Raw genomic sequence first — 16,066 nt, 5'->3', positions numbered from 1 at the left:
AAGGTCTAGGGAGAGGTATAGAACACAGGTTCTGCGTTCGACATATCTATGTCAATTTCAGTAAGCGATGGCCAGGAGCCTATTATAGGAAGCTAGTTTTTGATTGTGCAAAGGCCGCTACAATGCAAGTGTTTCATGCAGAAATGGATAAAATCAAAGGACTCGATGAAGCAGCATGGAAGTACTTGAATGATATTCCTCCGTATTTATGGACAAGGGCTGCATTCTCAACATATTCCAAGAATGATACCATAGTCAATAACATGTCTGAAAGCTTCAATTCCAAGATACTACCAGTAAGGGATAGACCAATCATCACAATGCTTGAAGAGTTAAGAGGAGAGGCAATGGAAAGACATGTTAAGCTGAGGACACAGATGGAGAGAAAACATGGTAGGCTGGTCCCAGAGGTACATGACAGATTGGACAAAGAGTTCATTAAAAGCAGATCATGGACAGCAAAATGGATAAGGGACAATCAAAAGGCTATTTTCCAGGTATATTGTTAACATGCTATCTTATTATCCTTTTGAATTTGATGAAACTAATTCAAGTATATCATGTGTCAAGTGACTAAAAAGCCATACCAATATGTTGTCAATGTAGATGAAGCATCTTGCACTTGTAGGGGGTGGGACCTCTCTGGAATTCCTTGCACACATGCAGTTGCTGCGATTTGTTGGCTTCATAGGGATCCAGCAGAATTTGTGCATCAAGCATACACAAAGAAGACTTATTTAAAGGTATATGAGCACAATGTGCAGCCTACAAATGGTGAGAACTTGTGGGTTGCTGTTGGAGGTGATGCCATAGAAGCTCCCCCAATGAAGAAAGTTGTTGGAGGACCAACTAAAAAACGAAGAAGGGAGCATGATGAGGCAGCATCAAGGAGTAGGCTGAGAAGAAGGTATCCAAAAATTAGGTGCACAAAATGTGGTGGAGAGGGACACAATAGAAGGGGTTGCAAAAATCCACCAATGCCTGAGGTAAAGAATCTATCATTATACTATTAACTGTCTATTGGATAATAATATAACTCTAATTATTTTACTATTTTATACAGCAAACTACTGATAATATGAGAGGTGGTAGGAGGGGGGGAACTGGGAGAGGTGTTGGTGGTAGGGGAATGGTTGCTACTAATCCAACAAATGCTACAACTAAGCTACCTGTGAGAAGATCTTGGTTGACAGAAGGTGTTGCAGGCTCGGGGAGAAGTGAACCAGGAGGTTCTAGCTTAGCAACTACAAATATAAGCCTAGGTAGAAGGACCAAATCTAGTGCCAAGAGGTTGCCAAACGTATTTTCGTCCATCCAAGGTGCAACATCCAGCTCTAGGTATATGGCAATGCTAAATGCAACACAGGAGTCTGTCAACAATGCAACCAATCATGCCTAAGGTTATAGGTTCTTTTGATATATGGATATTAATCTAGTTCTTAATTTGTGGTATTATGAAGTAACTATTTTGTGATGATATATGTTGGGATGGATGCTTTGATAAATTTAGGACAATGTTTTGTTGGCTAACATCTGCCTATTTTGGACAATGAAGAAATATGTAAAAGCTGTTAATTATGTCTATTTTGGAACACTAATATGAAATCGATGACTATTTTGATACATTTTGTTTTTATGACTTTGGAAGAATTATAACGGCTACTACAGGTGTTTTCTTTAAATTTTGCCACATGTTTTTTTTTTAATTTAAAAAATTAAAGTCCACGTGGCAAAATGTTAGGCCACCCAAGCAAAAATAGTTGGAGATAACGGTGTTGTGACGGTCAATGTGCCACGTGGCATGTTGACTGCCCAAAATGGTAGAATTCTGCCCGAGAGACTATATTGGAACAAATAGAAACTTTCGGTTACCAATATGACACATTTGATCTTTGGGTGATTAAATTGAAAAATCCAAAATCTTTGGGTGATCAAAAGTGGTATTATCCCTGGATATTTTTATCATTGTTTTGACGATAACTTGTCACATCAATTGATTGATTGATTGACCAAAATTAATAAATTCTCTCTGGATGATTAAATTGACACAAATTGGATTTTAGGTGATTAGATTGACACGACTCAACGGTCAGTGACTAAATTGAAACACGGACAATCTCTAAGTAATCACATGTTAAATTATCTCATTAATGGTCTTATATACCTCTTGATAGTGTGTTCATCCGCTTTTTCAAAACAACATATTTAAATAAATAGAGTTTCAAGCATGACCGTTTACCCATAATTAATGAGGAAACCCCATTAATAATAAATCAAAGTAGAATTTCGCATGAGTGTAACAAATATTGACTACCTGCACTCTGTTACGTTCTCTTAAGAAAATGGAATCTCATAGCACTCTCTCTTCAAAATAGCAAATGCCAACCGTATGCATTGAATGGCTTTCCTTCACTTTCGTTGTTTGAATGACTTTCCATCTCTTCAGTATTGTATATGGTTAATATTGCAACGTTATATACTAACATCTCACAAAAAGAAGAAGAAGCAGAGAATCCGATCATAGTTTTTGCTGAACTTGAGAGAGAGAGAGCGAAAGAGAGATGGGAGAAACAAAAGGTGATGAGAAAATGCTAGTGAATGAAGAAGAAGAAGCACAAGCAAAGGTGGATATATATAAATATGTATTTGGGTTTGTGAGCATGGCAGTGGTGAAATGTGCCATTGAGCTGGGTTTACCTGACATCTTAGAAAAACACAGAAATCCCATGACACTATCAGAACTCTCTTCCACACTTGGATGTGAACCTTCTCTTCTTTATCGCCTGATGCGTTTCCTAACAAATGAACGAGTATTCAGAGAAGAACGCACGAGCCAAGGAGACGTTGCTTACGCGCAAACAGCCTTGTCTCGACGTTTATTGAGACTAGGGGAGATGAGCATGGTCGATTTGATTATGTTCGAAAGCAACCCTTTTTCGCTGGCGTCCTGGGACGGTTTGAGGTACCGTGTCCTTGCTACTGCTAATACTACATTACTATCGGATGGTCCTCATACTGAGGCCGCTGATCCTGTTTACAACAGGCTTTTCAATCAGGCAATGGCCTGCAATGCCAGAGCTACAATGCCTGCAATACTTAAAGAGTATAAAGAGGTGTTCAATGGAGTTTCTACGTTGGTCGATGTTGGTGGAGGCAATGGAACAGCTATGAGCTTGTTGGTCAAGGAATGTCCATGGATAAAATGCATCAACTTTGATCTTCCTCATGTTGTGTCCGATGCCCCAGATTTCGATAGTGTCCAACACGTTGGTGGCGACATGTTCAAGAGTGTTCCAAATGCTGATGCTGTTTTTCTCATGGTACCTAATCTTCATGACAATTCAATTATATATCTACTTATAAATTATATAATATTCTACATCGGATTGACATAACCCAATCGAGTGGTATATAAATAAAGGGCTTGCACCTTTCACAAGGACGCATTTATTGGGCCCAAGAGCCACTAGCAACGGCCCATGAAGAATATGTTCGTTCAAGCCTATGAAGCGGCAATATGCTTTATGTGTTTGAGCTTGAATTTTTCAACATGATATCGGACCTAAGACTAAGTCCATTTGGACGTGGCCTCTACATGTCCACTTGTTAGGTTTGACATAACTTAGCCACAAGTGCGGAGAGTGTCAAAACTAATATCCCACATCGGATTGACATTACCCAACTGAGTGGTATATAAGTAAATGTCTTGCACCTCTCACATGTTTTCTGGTTCAAGAACCAATGACGATGGCCTACAAAGAACAAGCTCGTGTGGGCTCGTGGCCTAGAGCGGACAATATTCTTTATGTGTCCCTCTGAATTTTCAATATGATGTTTTGAGTTATAATTTGTTTGTTATGTGAAATAATAAATGCAGAGGGTTTTGCATAACTGGGGAGATGATGAGTGCATTCAAGTATTGAGGAAATGCAAAGAAGCTATCCCAAGTGACAAAGGGAAGGCAATAATTGTGGAAGCTGTGATTGATGAAAAACAAGAAGGCAAGCTTGAGAAGCTGAGGCTGGTGCTGGATATTACAATGATGACTCATACTAACAAAGGAAAAGAAAGGAGCTTGGAGCAATGGGAATATATTCTTAAGGAGGCTGGATTTAGCAGACACATCATCAAACAAATTCCTGTTATGCAATCAGTGATTGTGGCTTTTCCCTGATTATAGAACTATTAGTGGACATAATTTTCCATAATTGTTCCTCTTTTTTTTTTTGATAGAATTCCATAATTGTTAAATATAGAGTGTATTAATATTCTAATATCTCAGTAACTATAATACGATAACTATATTAAATATAAAACTTTCATGATGGATCTTTTTACACACAATAATTAAGACACTGCTAATTATTCTCTGTAAATATTACTCAGGCCATCAATCACATGATGCCTGTGGGGAATAATTCAAGATGCACACGTGGACACGTTGGAAGGTTGACTGAATCACATTTAACGTCCCCAAGATTTCCTTCCACTAGAGGCCACCAAACCAGATAATTGATTTGGTAATCACGGTAAATCCGTCGGATTGGGCTAACGCACACTCAAATCATCCACTATATAAAGAGGTGAGACACTCTAGGTAAAATTTAAACTCTAATTTGTGATTATTGGTTGGTAATAATCTTGGAGACTTACTTGAGCGTCGGAGTGCCCCAACTGTCCAACGATCGTCGGGTTCACTAACTGTCTTAGTTTTCAGGGTTAGGACAGTCGGATCACGGAGGAGCTTTGGGTCGATTTCAGCCCTATCATCAAAGGAAGAGTTCGGCCAACTTGATGTTCACTTTTAGATCATTACAATGCCCTAGTGTACATATCCCTTTGATTCCCTTATATATATTTATTCATTCATTTCACTTGTCCACCCCTTTAAAAAGTTGTCCGCATTTTAGGTCGGTACTTTAGGAGAAGCAAGAATGGAGCAAATGAAAATTTCAATTTTTTTATTTTTGTTATTGTAGGGAAAATTTGATAATAGAATCAAGGTTATCAAAATTGGATTGATCGGACCTTCATTCGGTCCGGTCTGTGCAATATAAAAATCGGAGTATGGCGAATCAATTCATGAATCGGTCAATTCAACTTGACCGGTTTCTCGTTGGACCGGTCGGTTCAATCACCGAAACACGTGCGCCATTATGAAAGTGTTACACCCAAAACTCAAAGACCACACGCTAGCGTACAAATGCAGACAGCAGCTAACATGAGCGGAAGCTTGACCTTGGAGACAAGTCTTTACTTTCATGATAAAAGCATTCAATCAATGGAGACGTTTCATGAGTGAAACATTCAATCCCATTTTCATGAAGGTTCCTAACTAGTCATGCTAAAGTGTAGAAATTAATATTAACCACTCATTTCAGTTACCACTCAAATGTTATTAGCCACCGCTTATTTAATCTGCCATTTATTTCAACTACCTAAGAATAAATTCATTTCTCATATCACTTCCACTCATTTTTAATATTTTTTTTTTCTTTCAATTTTCACTCATTTTCCCCTTCGTTTTTCTTGCAAACTTGATCATTTTATATGGTATGTGATGTAGGACTGGTTCATGAAATTGGTTTTATTTACAACAAATACCAATTAGTAGGATTGAAATTTGCAACGTTGTCCGAATTTAATGAAATTTTACTCGTTGAAGTGGAATGACGTGCTGAGCATAACTAGTGCCTTTGACAACTAACTCCACCCTAGTTTTCGAAATTTCATTATTTATTAGAACCTTAAATGGATCGTTTTCTATTTTTAGGGGGCATTATCGTAATTTTATGTTTTTTCATTTTTCATCTTTTTAGAGTTGTAGTCTGCACTAGTGATCATTATCTTCCACTTTTATGAAATATGTCAAAACCCTAGAATGTTTTCTTTTAATTTCCGATGGATTCCAGTATTACTCATTTTAATCAAACGTTGGTTTGATTCCCTTATTGTTGTTGTTCTGTATGCGTTAATACGTCGTAATCATTTGGTTAATATGTTATTCAGAGAGGAGAATAACATATATGAGGAGTTTTCCTTGCTAGCAACAATATTCATGGAGAAGGAAGAAGAATAAAAAGAGGGTTCAGTGCCACACCTAGGTGTCAGATTATACTTGTCATTTGATATGATCGGGTTGAAGGTCATAAAAGATTTTATCGTGTGACTATTTTAATTAAAGTCCAACTCATATATGAACATAAAGGACAGTGTATGGTCCGAAAAAGAGGATGGGAACACCTGGCTTTAATTGTACCAACTATAAACAGAACTGTATTGGAGTATTTGAATTGTCTTTGTACCAAATATCATATACATGTAACCTTATCTATCACTTCGCCACTAGCCAAATCCATCTTTTCATGCCCATAGCTCGTGACTCACATTTCCACCATCATTTTTAAAAGCAAACGCTGAGAGAGAAACAGAACAGAACAGAACAGAGGATTAGCAGAGAGGAAGCAGAGCAATACAATGGCCTTTTCTACGGCGATTACACCATTTTCCACTCTCTACCTCCCTATCCGACACTCCAATCTCCACATTTCGAGGCTTCAATCATTGCCAATCCGCTGCTGCTCTTCTTCTTCTTTGTCATTCTCCACCAATGAATCGTCGTCTTCAAAGTTGTCGACCCAGTTCGATTTGAAGACGTACTGGACGAACCTGATTGGGGAAATCAACGAGAATCTAGACCAGGCTATCCCGGTTAAGTACCCGGACCAGATCTACGAGGCTATGCGATACTCCGTACTTGCCAAGGGCGCCAAGCGGGCCCCACCCGTCATGTGCATCACCGCCTGCGAGCTCTTCGGAGGTGACCGTCTCGCCGCCTTCCCTACCGCCTGCGCCCTCGAAATGGTACTACAATTTTTCTGCCTCCTCTTGATATGATGATTTCAGTCTTTGAGTTTTGGGTTTCTGAATATAGGATTTTGTGGTTGATACTTTTGGATAAGTTTGCAATCTAATCTGTTTGGAGGAATTCTGCATATTTTTCTCATAGGATAAAATGTCTCTGTTAATTTGTGATTCTTTTGTTTTGTTCGGGTTTCTGTGCTAGATTTTCTTCAAAGTTCTCAATCTTATGCTTAGGATTACAGTTTGCAGCTTCCATTGAACGGAATCAATGAAGGTTGAAATGGCATTTCTCTGATTTGGTACTTAGGAGGAAGTGCAAGTTGAAATCAGTCTCACTATCTGATCCTGCTAAAAAACAATAAATTGTTTTCAGAATACGAATGAATTTATGAAAGCTAAAATCTTTTTAGAGAGCACCAAGGGGCAGGTAAGCTAATCCTGTTAAAAAAAAAAGTTACTACAAGAATCATGAAGAAGCCACATGTTAACCGTAGGTGCCCATTGGCTAAGAATGAATCAAGAGAGTTTCCTCGTCACCAGAAAATTCTACTACTTCTTTCAATCCACGCCAGCCTGCACTTTGGCATAGCAAGAATGAAGAATCTGAATAGAGTCTCGTTTAGCGTTGTCAGTAGTCAGAATACAAATGAATTAGTTTAGCATTCACCCTAGTCCTATCGCTATACAGAGCTTGCACATCAGCTCTAGTGATTTTGGTTGCTTCAGCTTCAGGGGCTCAAATCAATTTAATCGATTTATAGTTGGATCCTTTACTGGTCGATTTTATACTGGTTTCAACAGATAGTAAATCAGAATCTCGGAATTCTGCAACCAAACATCAATATTCCTATGAGTTGTTAGCTGTGCTTTGTATTTTTCACAACCAATTCATCCATTGTTTGTTTGAAGTTCTAATTTATTTCTCATCGTCCATTGAACAGGTTCATGCAGCTTCATTGATTCACGACGACCTTCCTTGCATGGACAATGATCCATTTCGCCGAGGTCAGCCATCAAACCACACTAATTATGGTGTGGACATGGCAATCTTGGCTGGTGATGCTCTCTTTCCTCTTGGCTTTCAACACATTGTCTCCCACACACCTTCAGACCTCGTTCCAGAGCAACGTCTTCTCCGTGTCATCGCCGAGATTGCACGTGCAGTGGGCTCAACAGGCATGGCTGCTGGCCAGTTCCTTGAACTTGAAGGTGGACCAAATTCTGTGGAGTTTGTTCAAGAGAAGAAGTTCGGTGAAATGGGCGAGTGCTCTGCAGTATGCGGAGGATTGTTAGCTGGTGCTGACGATGACGAGTTACAGAGATTGAGGAGGTATGGGAGGGCTGTTGGGGTCTTGTATCAAGTGATCAATGACGTGCTGGAGGAGAAAACAATGAAAAGCAAAGAAATTGAAGACAATAAAAAGAAGGGAAAGAGTTATGTAGGGATATATGGGATTGAAAAGGCTATGAAGGTGGCAGAGGAACTAAGGGCCCAAGCTAGAAAAGAACTTGATGGGTTCCAAAAGTATGGTGAGAAGGTAGCGCCGCTGTATAGCTTTGTAGATTATGCCGCAGATAGAGGTTTTCGGGTTGGTGATTTAAATTGATTGTGTTTCTGTGCTTTGGTTGCGGTCAAGAGGTTCTTAACATTTCCATAGAGCATAGTACTTGAATGGATTGATTAGAAAATGATGGCTTAGGATGATCGCAGAGAAATTGATAGGTTTCTCGTGCAAATTATGGTTTTACGGAGCAAAAAAAAGTACGATGGAGCAATTGTAAGCAAATATAAATGAGATTTGGATCATGAAAACAAGCAATACAACATGCTTTTCAGTAAGGTATTCCTACATAATCCGCTCTCATCAGGCATAAACATTTAGAAGGGGGAGAAACGAGATAGTAAGTACTCCTAGGTAAACTAAATGCAAGAGAAGCTAAACAATCAACACATTGATTTGCTTCGCGAAAAACATGTCTGACTAGTAAACATTTCGGCCACCAACTTAGAATCCACCTCCACAGTAACCCTTTTGAAGTCCAACTCCATAGCATGTCTCAACCCGATCAACACTCCCCACAACTCCGCACAAGACACCGAACACATATCTATATTCCTGGTGAACCTGCAAGCCAATTACCATCGATATCTCGAATAAGACCTCCAGCAGAAGCACAATTTAAATTGGATCGTAGGGCACCATCCGTATTAACTTTCATCCAACCATCCTCAGGAGGAATCCACCGAATCAATTTCTCCACCTTAAGATTTTTATTTCTGGCTAATCTACCTACCACCTCAATTGTTAGCATGAAGCTATTCACGATATGCATGCACAATGGTAGGGTAATAAAACTTTTAGTCACCAACGGAATGTTCAAATATTTTAACTTGAGAAGTTAAAGTTGAAAATTATTTCAATATGAATACTTGGGCAAATTTTTGATTATTCGGATGAATCAAATTATTAATGTGGCACAAGAATCAACAAATCAAATTGTTGATGTGATACAAAAAATCAATATAAGAAATATATTCGAATAGTGAAAAATATGTCCCCATATACATATGGAAATAATTTTCAATTTTAACTTCTCAAGTCAGAATGAGTGAATATTCAATCACCAAGTGTTTGAAATTGATGATTGAAAGTTGCATTATTCCCAATGATATCTAAGCTTTTTTTTTCCCCTCAGTTTTTGACTTGTTTCATGCAACTCGCCAAAAATGGTAAATTAATTTGCAGATAAGTGAAACTTGTAACCAAAATTCATCATAAGCTGCAGAGGCTTTTCTTTAAGCACCGGACAGCATTGTAAATACTACTTCAAGAGTCCTAAGAATTTCAATAAAGCCAAAGCTTAGGGTTTCTTTGCAAATAACCGAGAGTTTAGGGGTGCGCTCGTATTTTTGCTAAAATAAAATAAAAGAAATACGTCGTCACGAAACACGATGCTCTGTTACAGATTGTCTTAAGATACAGATTGAGGAGAAAGAGAGATACAGAGAGAGAGAGAGAGAGAGAGAGAGAGAGATGTCGAGCAGCGAAGACAGAAGTGGTGAGGCTGGGGTGGAGCTGCTGCCATCTGCGGTACTCGCTACCATAATGACGAACCTCGATTTGGGCTCGATCTGCTCGATGGCGTCCACGTGCAAGACCTGCAAGGCCTGCGCTTCTCACATCCTCTCTTTTCTCCCCAACTTTAATCTCCTTGTATGTCCTCGGTTCCTTTTCAATAAAAATCTTACATTTTGTGTAATTGAAGATCTTTGTGGCCTTTTGCCCCTGTTTGATCCCAAGAAATACGCATAGGTTATGTAGTTTTGTTTTGTCCCCTGTCGGTGTATAGATCATGTGAATGAAGCATTTGAGAGTGAGAATTATAACTTAATTTCTGTTGTTCATGTATAATTTTCTCTCTTAATTTCAGCTTATTGTGGGGAAAGTTCTTGAAGTTGGAATCATTTCTACAGTTTGATATCTAAGATTTGGCCTTTTTCTTTGGTTTGCACTCTGTAAATATTTCTGGTTTCAAAAATGTGCAATTTTTCCAGTTAATAGATTCGAATCTCAGCTTTAATTTGTTATCAATAAAGCATGCATCTATGTAATGATTGAAAAACCCAAATTGAATACCAATATTTTAAGAAGTAGTTTGACAAAATATGGAAAGTTCAGTTCAATATCCAGTTTCCTAGCACCTAATTAACAAAATAGTAGGCAGGCTTTGAAAGTTAATGTATTCCTTTCTACAGGACATTGCGCTGACTACAGATTTGTTGAGGCCTTTGTTACCGCCAAATCCTCATCTCAGGAGCTTGAAGGTTGATTGCAGTCGGCTGGACGATTCTTCCATTGATCTTCTAATACGGCCTTCTTTGCATGAGCTTAGGCTTCGAAATTGCATGGATTTCAGTGGGAAGCTGCTGTCTGAAATCGGACGACGATGCAGTGATCTGAGGTGATCTTACAATATGCTTATAAACCTCGTTTTATTCTACAACTTACATTTTCTTGACCTTGAATACGTAGGCATCAACTTAATAGCATGGCTTCAATCTTTTTATGTGTGTAATTTCTTTTCTGCTTAAAACGTTGTTGTTATCTACTTTGTATTCAAAATTCTCATCAGGTCTCTCTGCCTGGGATCAGTAGCTGAGAAAAGAGGAAGGATTATTGATATATCTGATCTGGAGGAGTTAATCAGTCGTTGCACTCAGTTAGAAGTAAGGCTCTCCTGTAAGACCAGTTTGTTAAATATAGATTAAAAGGAACTGGGCGGTATAAGAAGTGATCATAAAACTTGTTATGCTGCATTTCTTTTGAGGGATTCCTCTTTTTAATTTAGGCATTGACTAGATCAGTCACCCCATATGTGTACTGAATGTTTTCCAAAAGAAATAATTTTGAGTCTTTGACAATTAAAAATAATCTTGGAGTTGCTTCCAGTCGAGAATATTTTATATTTTATTTGTACTTTTGATACTGTTTGGCAGTTATAGTTTCCTTGCAGTGAAACAACTCTTGTAACCATTAGTTATTTACTGTCTATTTGGTTACATTCATGACTATATTAGATTAGATTCTATTCCTCATGTGAAAAATATATATTTATGCGTGAGCATGCACGCACTGTTTTCTACTTGATGACTAAGGAATGCGTAGAGGAGGCCAAAGGATGTTCTTATGAATAATGTTGGCTCCAATTTTTAATTTATTATCCCTTCAGGCATAGAAGTGAAAAAATATGGTACTTTTCTTTATGTGATAGGTGTTAGCTGTTTAGTTTTGTCTGTATTTGTCTCCTGATGCAACATACCCCCTTTCTCTTTGTCGTAAGATTTATGTTTACCTAGATACTTACATTTTCTATGATTGGAGGATTAGGTTCAAGTTTCCATTTGGATATTGTAGTATCTTTACCCAACAAGGGTGAACAAAATAAAGATTAAATTAAATGAAGTATTGGTGAATAAATTATAGTCCTTGCCTTAGTACTCTATTACTCAAGTCTGGGCTTTTGGCTATTCAGACAGGATCTTAAACCCTTAAATGAAGTATTGGTGAATAAATTATAGTCCTTGCCTTAGTATTCTATTACTCAAGTCTGGGCTTTTGGCTATTCAGACAGGATCGTAAACCCAGAGCAGGGTTGTTTTTTTTTTTTTTTTTTCACCTTAATTTGTTGATTTAGATACGATATCAAGTAGAAGTACTTTTAGTATTACTGATTTATGTAGATTATTTATTTAATTACTTCCATCTTAGCATTGAGTAACATTTTTGCATTAACATACGTGCATGGGTCGTTGTTTGATAACTAATGGATGGATAGAATATCCACAAAGATGTCGGCATGAAGAATATTGACACCAATTTTGCCTTTGACTAACCTTCTGGCTTTGAAGGAATAAAGTGATATTTCCTAACTTTTGTCCGTACTTTTCTTATGCAATAGCACCCACTCTTTTCAGTCCAAAACTCCATAACAACTTTATTTTACATTTTTATGACTAAAATGGAATAGCTAAAAGCTTTTAGTACAACATTATTTGCTTAATCATTTGTCAATTTTTGAAAAATGTGAACAAGGCACTTTATTCAGTTATTTTTCTCCTTTGGACCTTTAAATACTAATGTGGATGCGGGTTGATGTTTCAACACTCTGAAGCATTTTTGTTATCAAAATTTTCCTTCAAAAAAGTTGTCTTTTCTTGTGCTATTTTTGCCGCTTGCAATTCATAGAATTGACGTCTTTTTAGTGTTGATATTTTGGATTTGTCTATTCCACTTCACCTAATGCTTGTTGTAAATTTTAAATGTTGTAGGCACTAGTATTGATGTTTGATTTCTCATTATTTGATGCTCATCTTTCTGCGCAAGTTTGGGCACTGGCTTCAGATAAACTCACTTCCCTTGAGATTGGCCATGTTTCTTCAATAGCAGTGACTGAAATGCTAAGCCCAGATGTAGGATCTATTCGAACAACATCCACTCTGCCATGCCTTCGGAAGTTGTTTATTTCAGTAGACTATATTACTGATGCTATGGTTGGTACAATATCAGAGGTTCTTATCTCCTTGACGCACTTGGATCTTAGAGATGCTCCTTCCATGGAACCACCAGTTGCATTTGACCTCACTAATGCTGGTGTCAGGCAGATTAATCGGCATGGAAACCTGAAACACCTTTCATTAGTGCGGAGCCAGGAGTTCCAGGAGTTCCTTAATGCCCCTACCTATTTCAACCATGTTAATGATCTTGGTTTCCTCCTAATGGCTGACAAATGTGTCAACTTGGAGAGTATATGTCTTGGTGGCTTTTGCCGTGTTACTGATACGGGGTTCAAAACGTTGTTACATTCTTGCTCTAAATTATACAAGTTTAGGGTGTTCCAGGGAATCCAATTAACTGATCTAGTGTTTCATGATATCTCTGCAACTTCGCTTTCTTTAACTCACGTGAGTTTGAGATGTTGCCGTCTTATGAGCAACCATGCAATTGCCAATTTGGTATCCAACATGGATTTGAAAGTTCTGGACTTGAGAGCATGCAAAAACCTTGGTGATGAAGCCCTCCGAGCCATTGGTGTTCTTCCAAACTTGAAGATTTTGCGACTGGATGGCACGGATGTAAGTGATATGGGCTTGTCCTCCTTAAGAGGGGGAGTTATAAGTTCATTGGTTTCCTTGTCACTCAGAGGCTGCAAAAGACTTACAGATAGATGCATCGCTGCATTATTTGATGGATCTTCTGAATTGGGGTTGCAAGAATTAGACCTATCCAATCTACCTAATCTGTCTGATGATGGAATTCTGTCGTTAGCAAGATGCCGTGTTCCAATTACGACTCTCCGACTGCGAAGGTGTCGACTCATAGGTGACGTTTCAGTGATGGCATTGGCCTCGATGCAGATTGATGAAGGCAGTTGGCATGGTAGCAGCTTGAGATTGTTGGATCTCTATGAAAGTCGTGGTATTACACAACTATCATTCCGGTGGCTAAAGAAGCCTTACTTTCCAAGACTAAGATGGTTGGGAGTTACAGGAAGCACAAATAGAGATATTGTAGATGCTTTAGCTAGAAATAGACCATTCTTGCATGTAGCATGCCATGGTGAGGAGTTGGGAGCTGACATATTGGATCAGTCAGATGTTATGAGCAGGCATGATCATTTTGAAAATGATGAACTTGAGCAGTGGATTCTTGATGGATGGAATTATAGTGATGATGAGGAGGTTGTTGTGAATGCTGAGAACTACGGAGAATTTATGGACGAATAACTTGCAAGACACTTGTTTTCTTGTAAGTTATTTCTCGTTCTTTAAATACGCTTCTTGTTGTGAATCGTAATATGAACTTCTCGCAGAATACATTTTCCCATTCTGTTTCCTGGTTGGACTTCGATAATTGATGCATTCAACTTTTTGTTCAGTATTATGGCATGGTTTTGCTTCCTTTACAACACCGGTCTGTTTTGTGCAGAAAAGTTCGGGTGATATATTACTCATAACAATGTCGCATACGAGAACATGCATACCGGTGAAATCAAACTGCATTGGCATATAGTTATAGATTTTTTCAGTCTTGTCTGTTCCACCACCTTTTCTTGCTTCACTGGACAGAGACATTATTGGTTTAAAGCACGAAGATAGTGTCAGTGGAAGCAGCAAGATCAGAGTTGTGTATGTAAGGTTTCAGCATCTAGTGATCCTTAACCATGGCTTGTCTTAGGGTTCTGTTGCTTCATTTGATATGGTATTTCTGGGTTATCGTTGTTGATTTCTTATTGCATCTGATGATCCTTTTATATTGTTTGAATTGCAGAAATGCAACACACTATGTTAATGCAGAAATCTGTATTTTTATTTTCTTAAATTGAAACTAAATCGTTGAAGCCCATGGGCCCCAAGAACATGAATCATGCCATAAAAGAAACGAATCATATGTTCATGTTTTGGGCATGGCGACCTCACGGACCATTTGTTCATGTTGACTAATTTTAGGGATAAATATTAGGGAAGCCTGTGAAGTATCAAAAAAAGGTCATTTGAGTCCCTAATCTTTTTTTTCGTACCAAATCAATCCCTCATCTTCTAATTATGGTTCATGTTAGCCCTTCCGCCCCCTTTCCATCAAAAAATGTTGATGTGGACCTCATTATTTGACATGACTTTATTTTGTATAGAAATGTAAAATATGTGTAAAGGATGACATGGCATAAGAAAAGGAAAAAAAAAACCTAAATTAAAATTTGAAAAACCCTAATTATCTCACCCTCTCTCTCTTCCCCCTCAATCTCTTCCTCCTCTCTCTCTTCTGCTGCCTCACTTGCTCGTTCACCTTCAATCAGATCTAGCCTAAACTTTTTCCCCAAAAAACTACAATTTCTTAAGTTTTTGTCATGTGAATAACAATTAGCCCTTCCGCCCCCTTTCCATCAAAAAATGTTGATGTGGACCTCATTATTTGACATGACTTTATTTTGTATAGAAATGTAAAATATGTGTAAAGGATGACATGGCATAAGAAAAGGAAAAAAAAAACCTAAATTAAAATTTGAAAAACCCTAATTATCTCACCCTCTCTCTCTTCCCCCTCAATCTCTTCCTCCTCTCTCTCTTCTGCTGCCTCACTTGCTCGTTCACCTTCAATCAGATCTAGCCTAAACTTTTTCCCCAAAAAACTACAATTTCTTAAGTTTTTGTCATGTGAATAACAATTACCCTATAGATAATGACAGTGAATCAAATCTAAGGTTATGAGATGCTCTTCCAATGGCCTCTTAAGTCTCATCAATTTCTATGGATTTTTGGGTGCCAAGTCTTGGTTGTCCACCACTTGTTTGATATATGGTTCTTCTATTTGACTTCAATGATAATTAAAATTCCCCTCTTCGATTCCGTTTGTGTCTATTAAGTTTTACGACACCGATCTAATTAACTGTTTGAATTTGTTGTGTGTGTACTTTTCAGGTTGCTATATTGCGAGAGTTGAGATGTTGTACTTGTTCCCTATGTCGTGTCTATCGTGGACGAGGAAGACAGTGCGAATGGATTGCTGGCGGCAGGGTCGGAGACCTGGTCGTGGACGAGGAAGATGGTGCCCATGGCACCGTGGCGTTGATAGTATTATTGAATGGAGAAGACAAAGTTAATTGATAAGTGTCATTATTTAATAGGCCATTACCATGTGTATGT

At 38.2% G+C, this 16,066-nt stretch overlaps 4 protein-coding genes across 7 annotated transcripts; all 4 read left to right on the top strand.

The window, feature by feature from the left end:
- The first annotated feature begins 30 nt into the window (after positions 1–30).
- Positions 31–1,048, top strand: LOC119992280. The gene is made up of 2 exons (XM_038838982.1): positions 31–497; positions 570–1,048. Exons 1-2 carry the CDS (start codon positions 123–125, stop codon positions 1,011–1,013), a joined length of 819 nt encoding a protein of 272 aa, XP_038694910.1. The 5' UTR covers positions 31–122; the 3' UTR covers positions 1,014–1,048.
- Positions 1,049–2,561: 1,513 nt separating this feature from the next.
- LOC119990664 (acetylserotonin O-methyltransferase-like) lies at positions 2,562–4,174 on the top strand. Its single transcript, XM_038836682.1, has 2 exons — positions 2,562–3,320; positions 3,878–4,174. The coding sequence occupies exons 1-2, from the start codon at positions 2,562–2,564 to the stop codon at positions 4,172–4,174; spliced, it is 1,056 nt and encodes a 351-aa protein (XP_038692610.1).
- A 2,208-nt stretch (positions 4,175–6,382) lies between these two features.
- LOC119990382 (heterodimeric geranylgeranyl pyrophosphate synthase small subunit, chloroplastic) lies at positions 6,383–8,704 on the top strand. Its single transcript, XM_038836265.1, has 2 exons — positions 6,383–6,864; positions 7,806–8,704. Exons 1-2 carry the CDS (start codon positions 6,478–6,480, stop codon positions 8,469–8,471), a joined length of 1,053 nt encoding a protein of 350 aa, XP_038692193.1. The 5' UTR covers positions 6,383–6,477; the 3' UTR covers positions 8,472–8,704.
- Positions 8,705–9,829: 1,125 nt separating this feature from the next.
- Positions 9,830–14,738, top strand: LOC119991646 (F-box/LRR-repeat protein 10). 4 transcript variants are annotated; one of them, XM_038838022.1, is made up of 5 exons: positions 9,830–10,079; positions 10,622–10,827; positions 10,999–11,092; positions 12,695–14,171; positions 14,352–14,738. In XM_038838022.1, exons 1-4 carry the CDS (start codon positions 9,900–9,902, stop codon positions 14,147–14,149), a joined length of 1,935 nt encoding a protein of 644 aa, XP_038693950.1. In that variant the 5' UTR covers positions 9,830–9,899; the 3' UTR covers positions 14,150–14,171; positions 14,352–14,738. The 4 variants fall into 4 exon arrangements, with proteins under 4 accessions (XP_038693950.1, XP_038693949.1, XP_038693951.1 ...); XM_038838021.1 differs by lacking the exon at positions 14,352–14,738 and having other exon boundaries at positions 12,695–14,324; XM_038838023.1 differs by lacking the exons at positions 9,830–10,079; positions 14,352–14,738 and having other exon boundaries at positions 10,686–10,827; positions 11,019–11,092; positions 12,695–14,324.
- The last annotated feature ends 1,328 nt before the right edge of the window (positions 14,739–16,066 follow it).

Source organism: Tripterygium wilfordii, chromosome 22 (genome assembly GCF_013401445.1).
Source record: "Tripterygium wilfordii isolate XIE 37 chromosome 22, ASM1340144v1, whole genome shotgun sequence".
Classification (NCBI taxonomy): domain Eukaryota; kingdom Viridiplantae; phylum Streptophyta; class Magnoliopsida; order Celastrales; family Celastraceae; genus Tripterygium; species Tripterygium wilfordii.
This window is presented reverse-complemented; position numbering and strand designations above follow the sequence as displayed.

Bases quoted from the DNA above. Each gene is read 5' to 3' on its own strand.
- LOC119992280 (XM_038838982.1), top strand. From the start codon at position 123: ATGCAAGTGTTTCATGCAGAAATGGATAAAATCAAAGGACTCGATGAA. The intron at 498-569 runs GTATATTGTTAA...ATCATGTGTCAA, and splicing joins ATCAAAAGGCTATTTTCCAG to GTGACTAAAAAGCCATACCA.
- LOC119990664 (XM_038836682.1), top strand. From the start codon at position 2,562: ATGGGAGAAACAAAAGGTGATGAGAAAATGCTAGTGAATGAAGAAGAA. The intron at 3,321-3,877 runs GTACCTAATCTT...TAATAAATGCAG, and splicing joins CTGATGCTGTTTTTCTCATG to AGGGTTTTGCATAACTGGGG.
- LOC119990382 (XM_038836265.1), top strand. From the start codon at position 6,478: ATGGCCTTTTCTACGGCGATTACACCATTTTCCACTCTCTACCTCCCT. The intron at 6,865-7,805 runs GTACTACAATTT...TCCATTGAACAG, and splicing joins CCGCCTGCGCCCTCGAAATG to GTTCATGCAGCTTCATTGAT.
- LOC119991646 (XM_038838022.1), top strand. From the start codon at position 9,900: ATGTCGAGCAGCGAAGACAGAAGTGGTGAGGCTGGGGTGGAGCTGCTG. The intron at 10,080-10,621 runs GTATGTCCTCGG...TCCTTTCTACAG, and splicing joins TCCCCAACTTTAATCTCCTT to GACATTGCGCTGACTACAGA. The intron at 11,093-12,694 runs GTAAGGCTCTCC...TAAATGTTGTAG, and splicing joins GTCGTTGCACTCAGTTAGAA to GCACTAGTATTGATGTTTGA.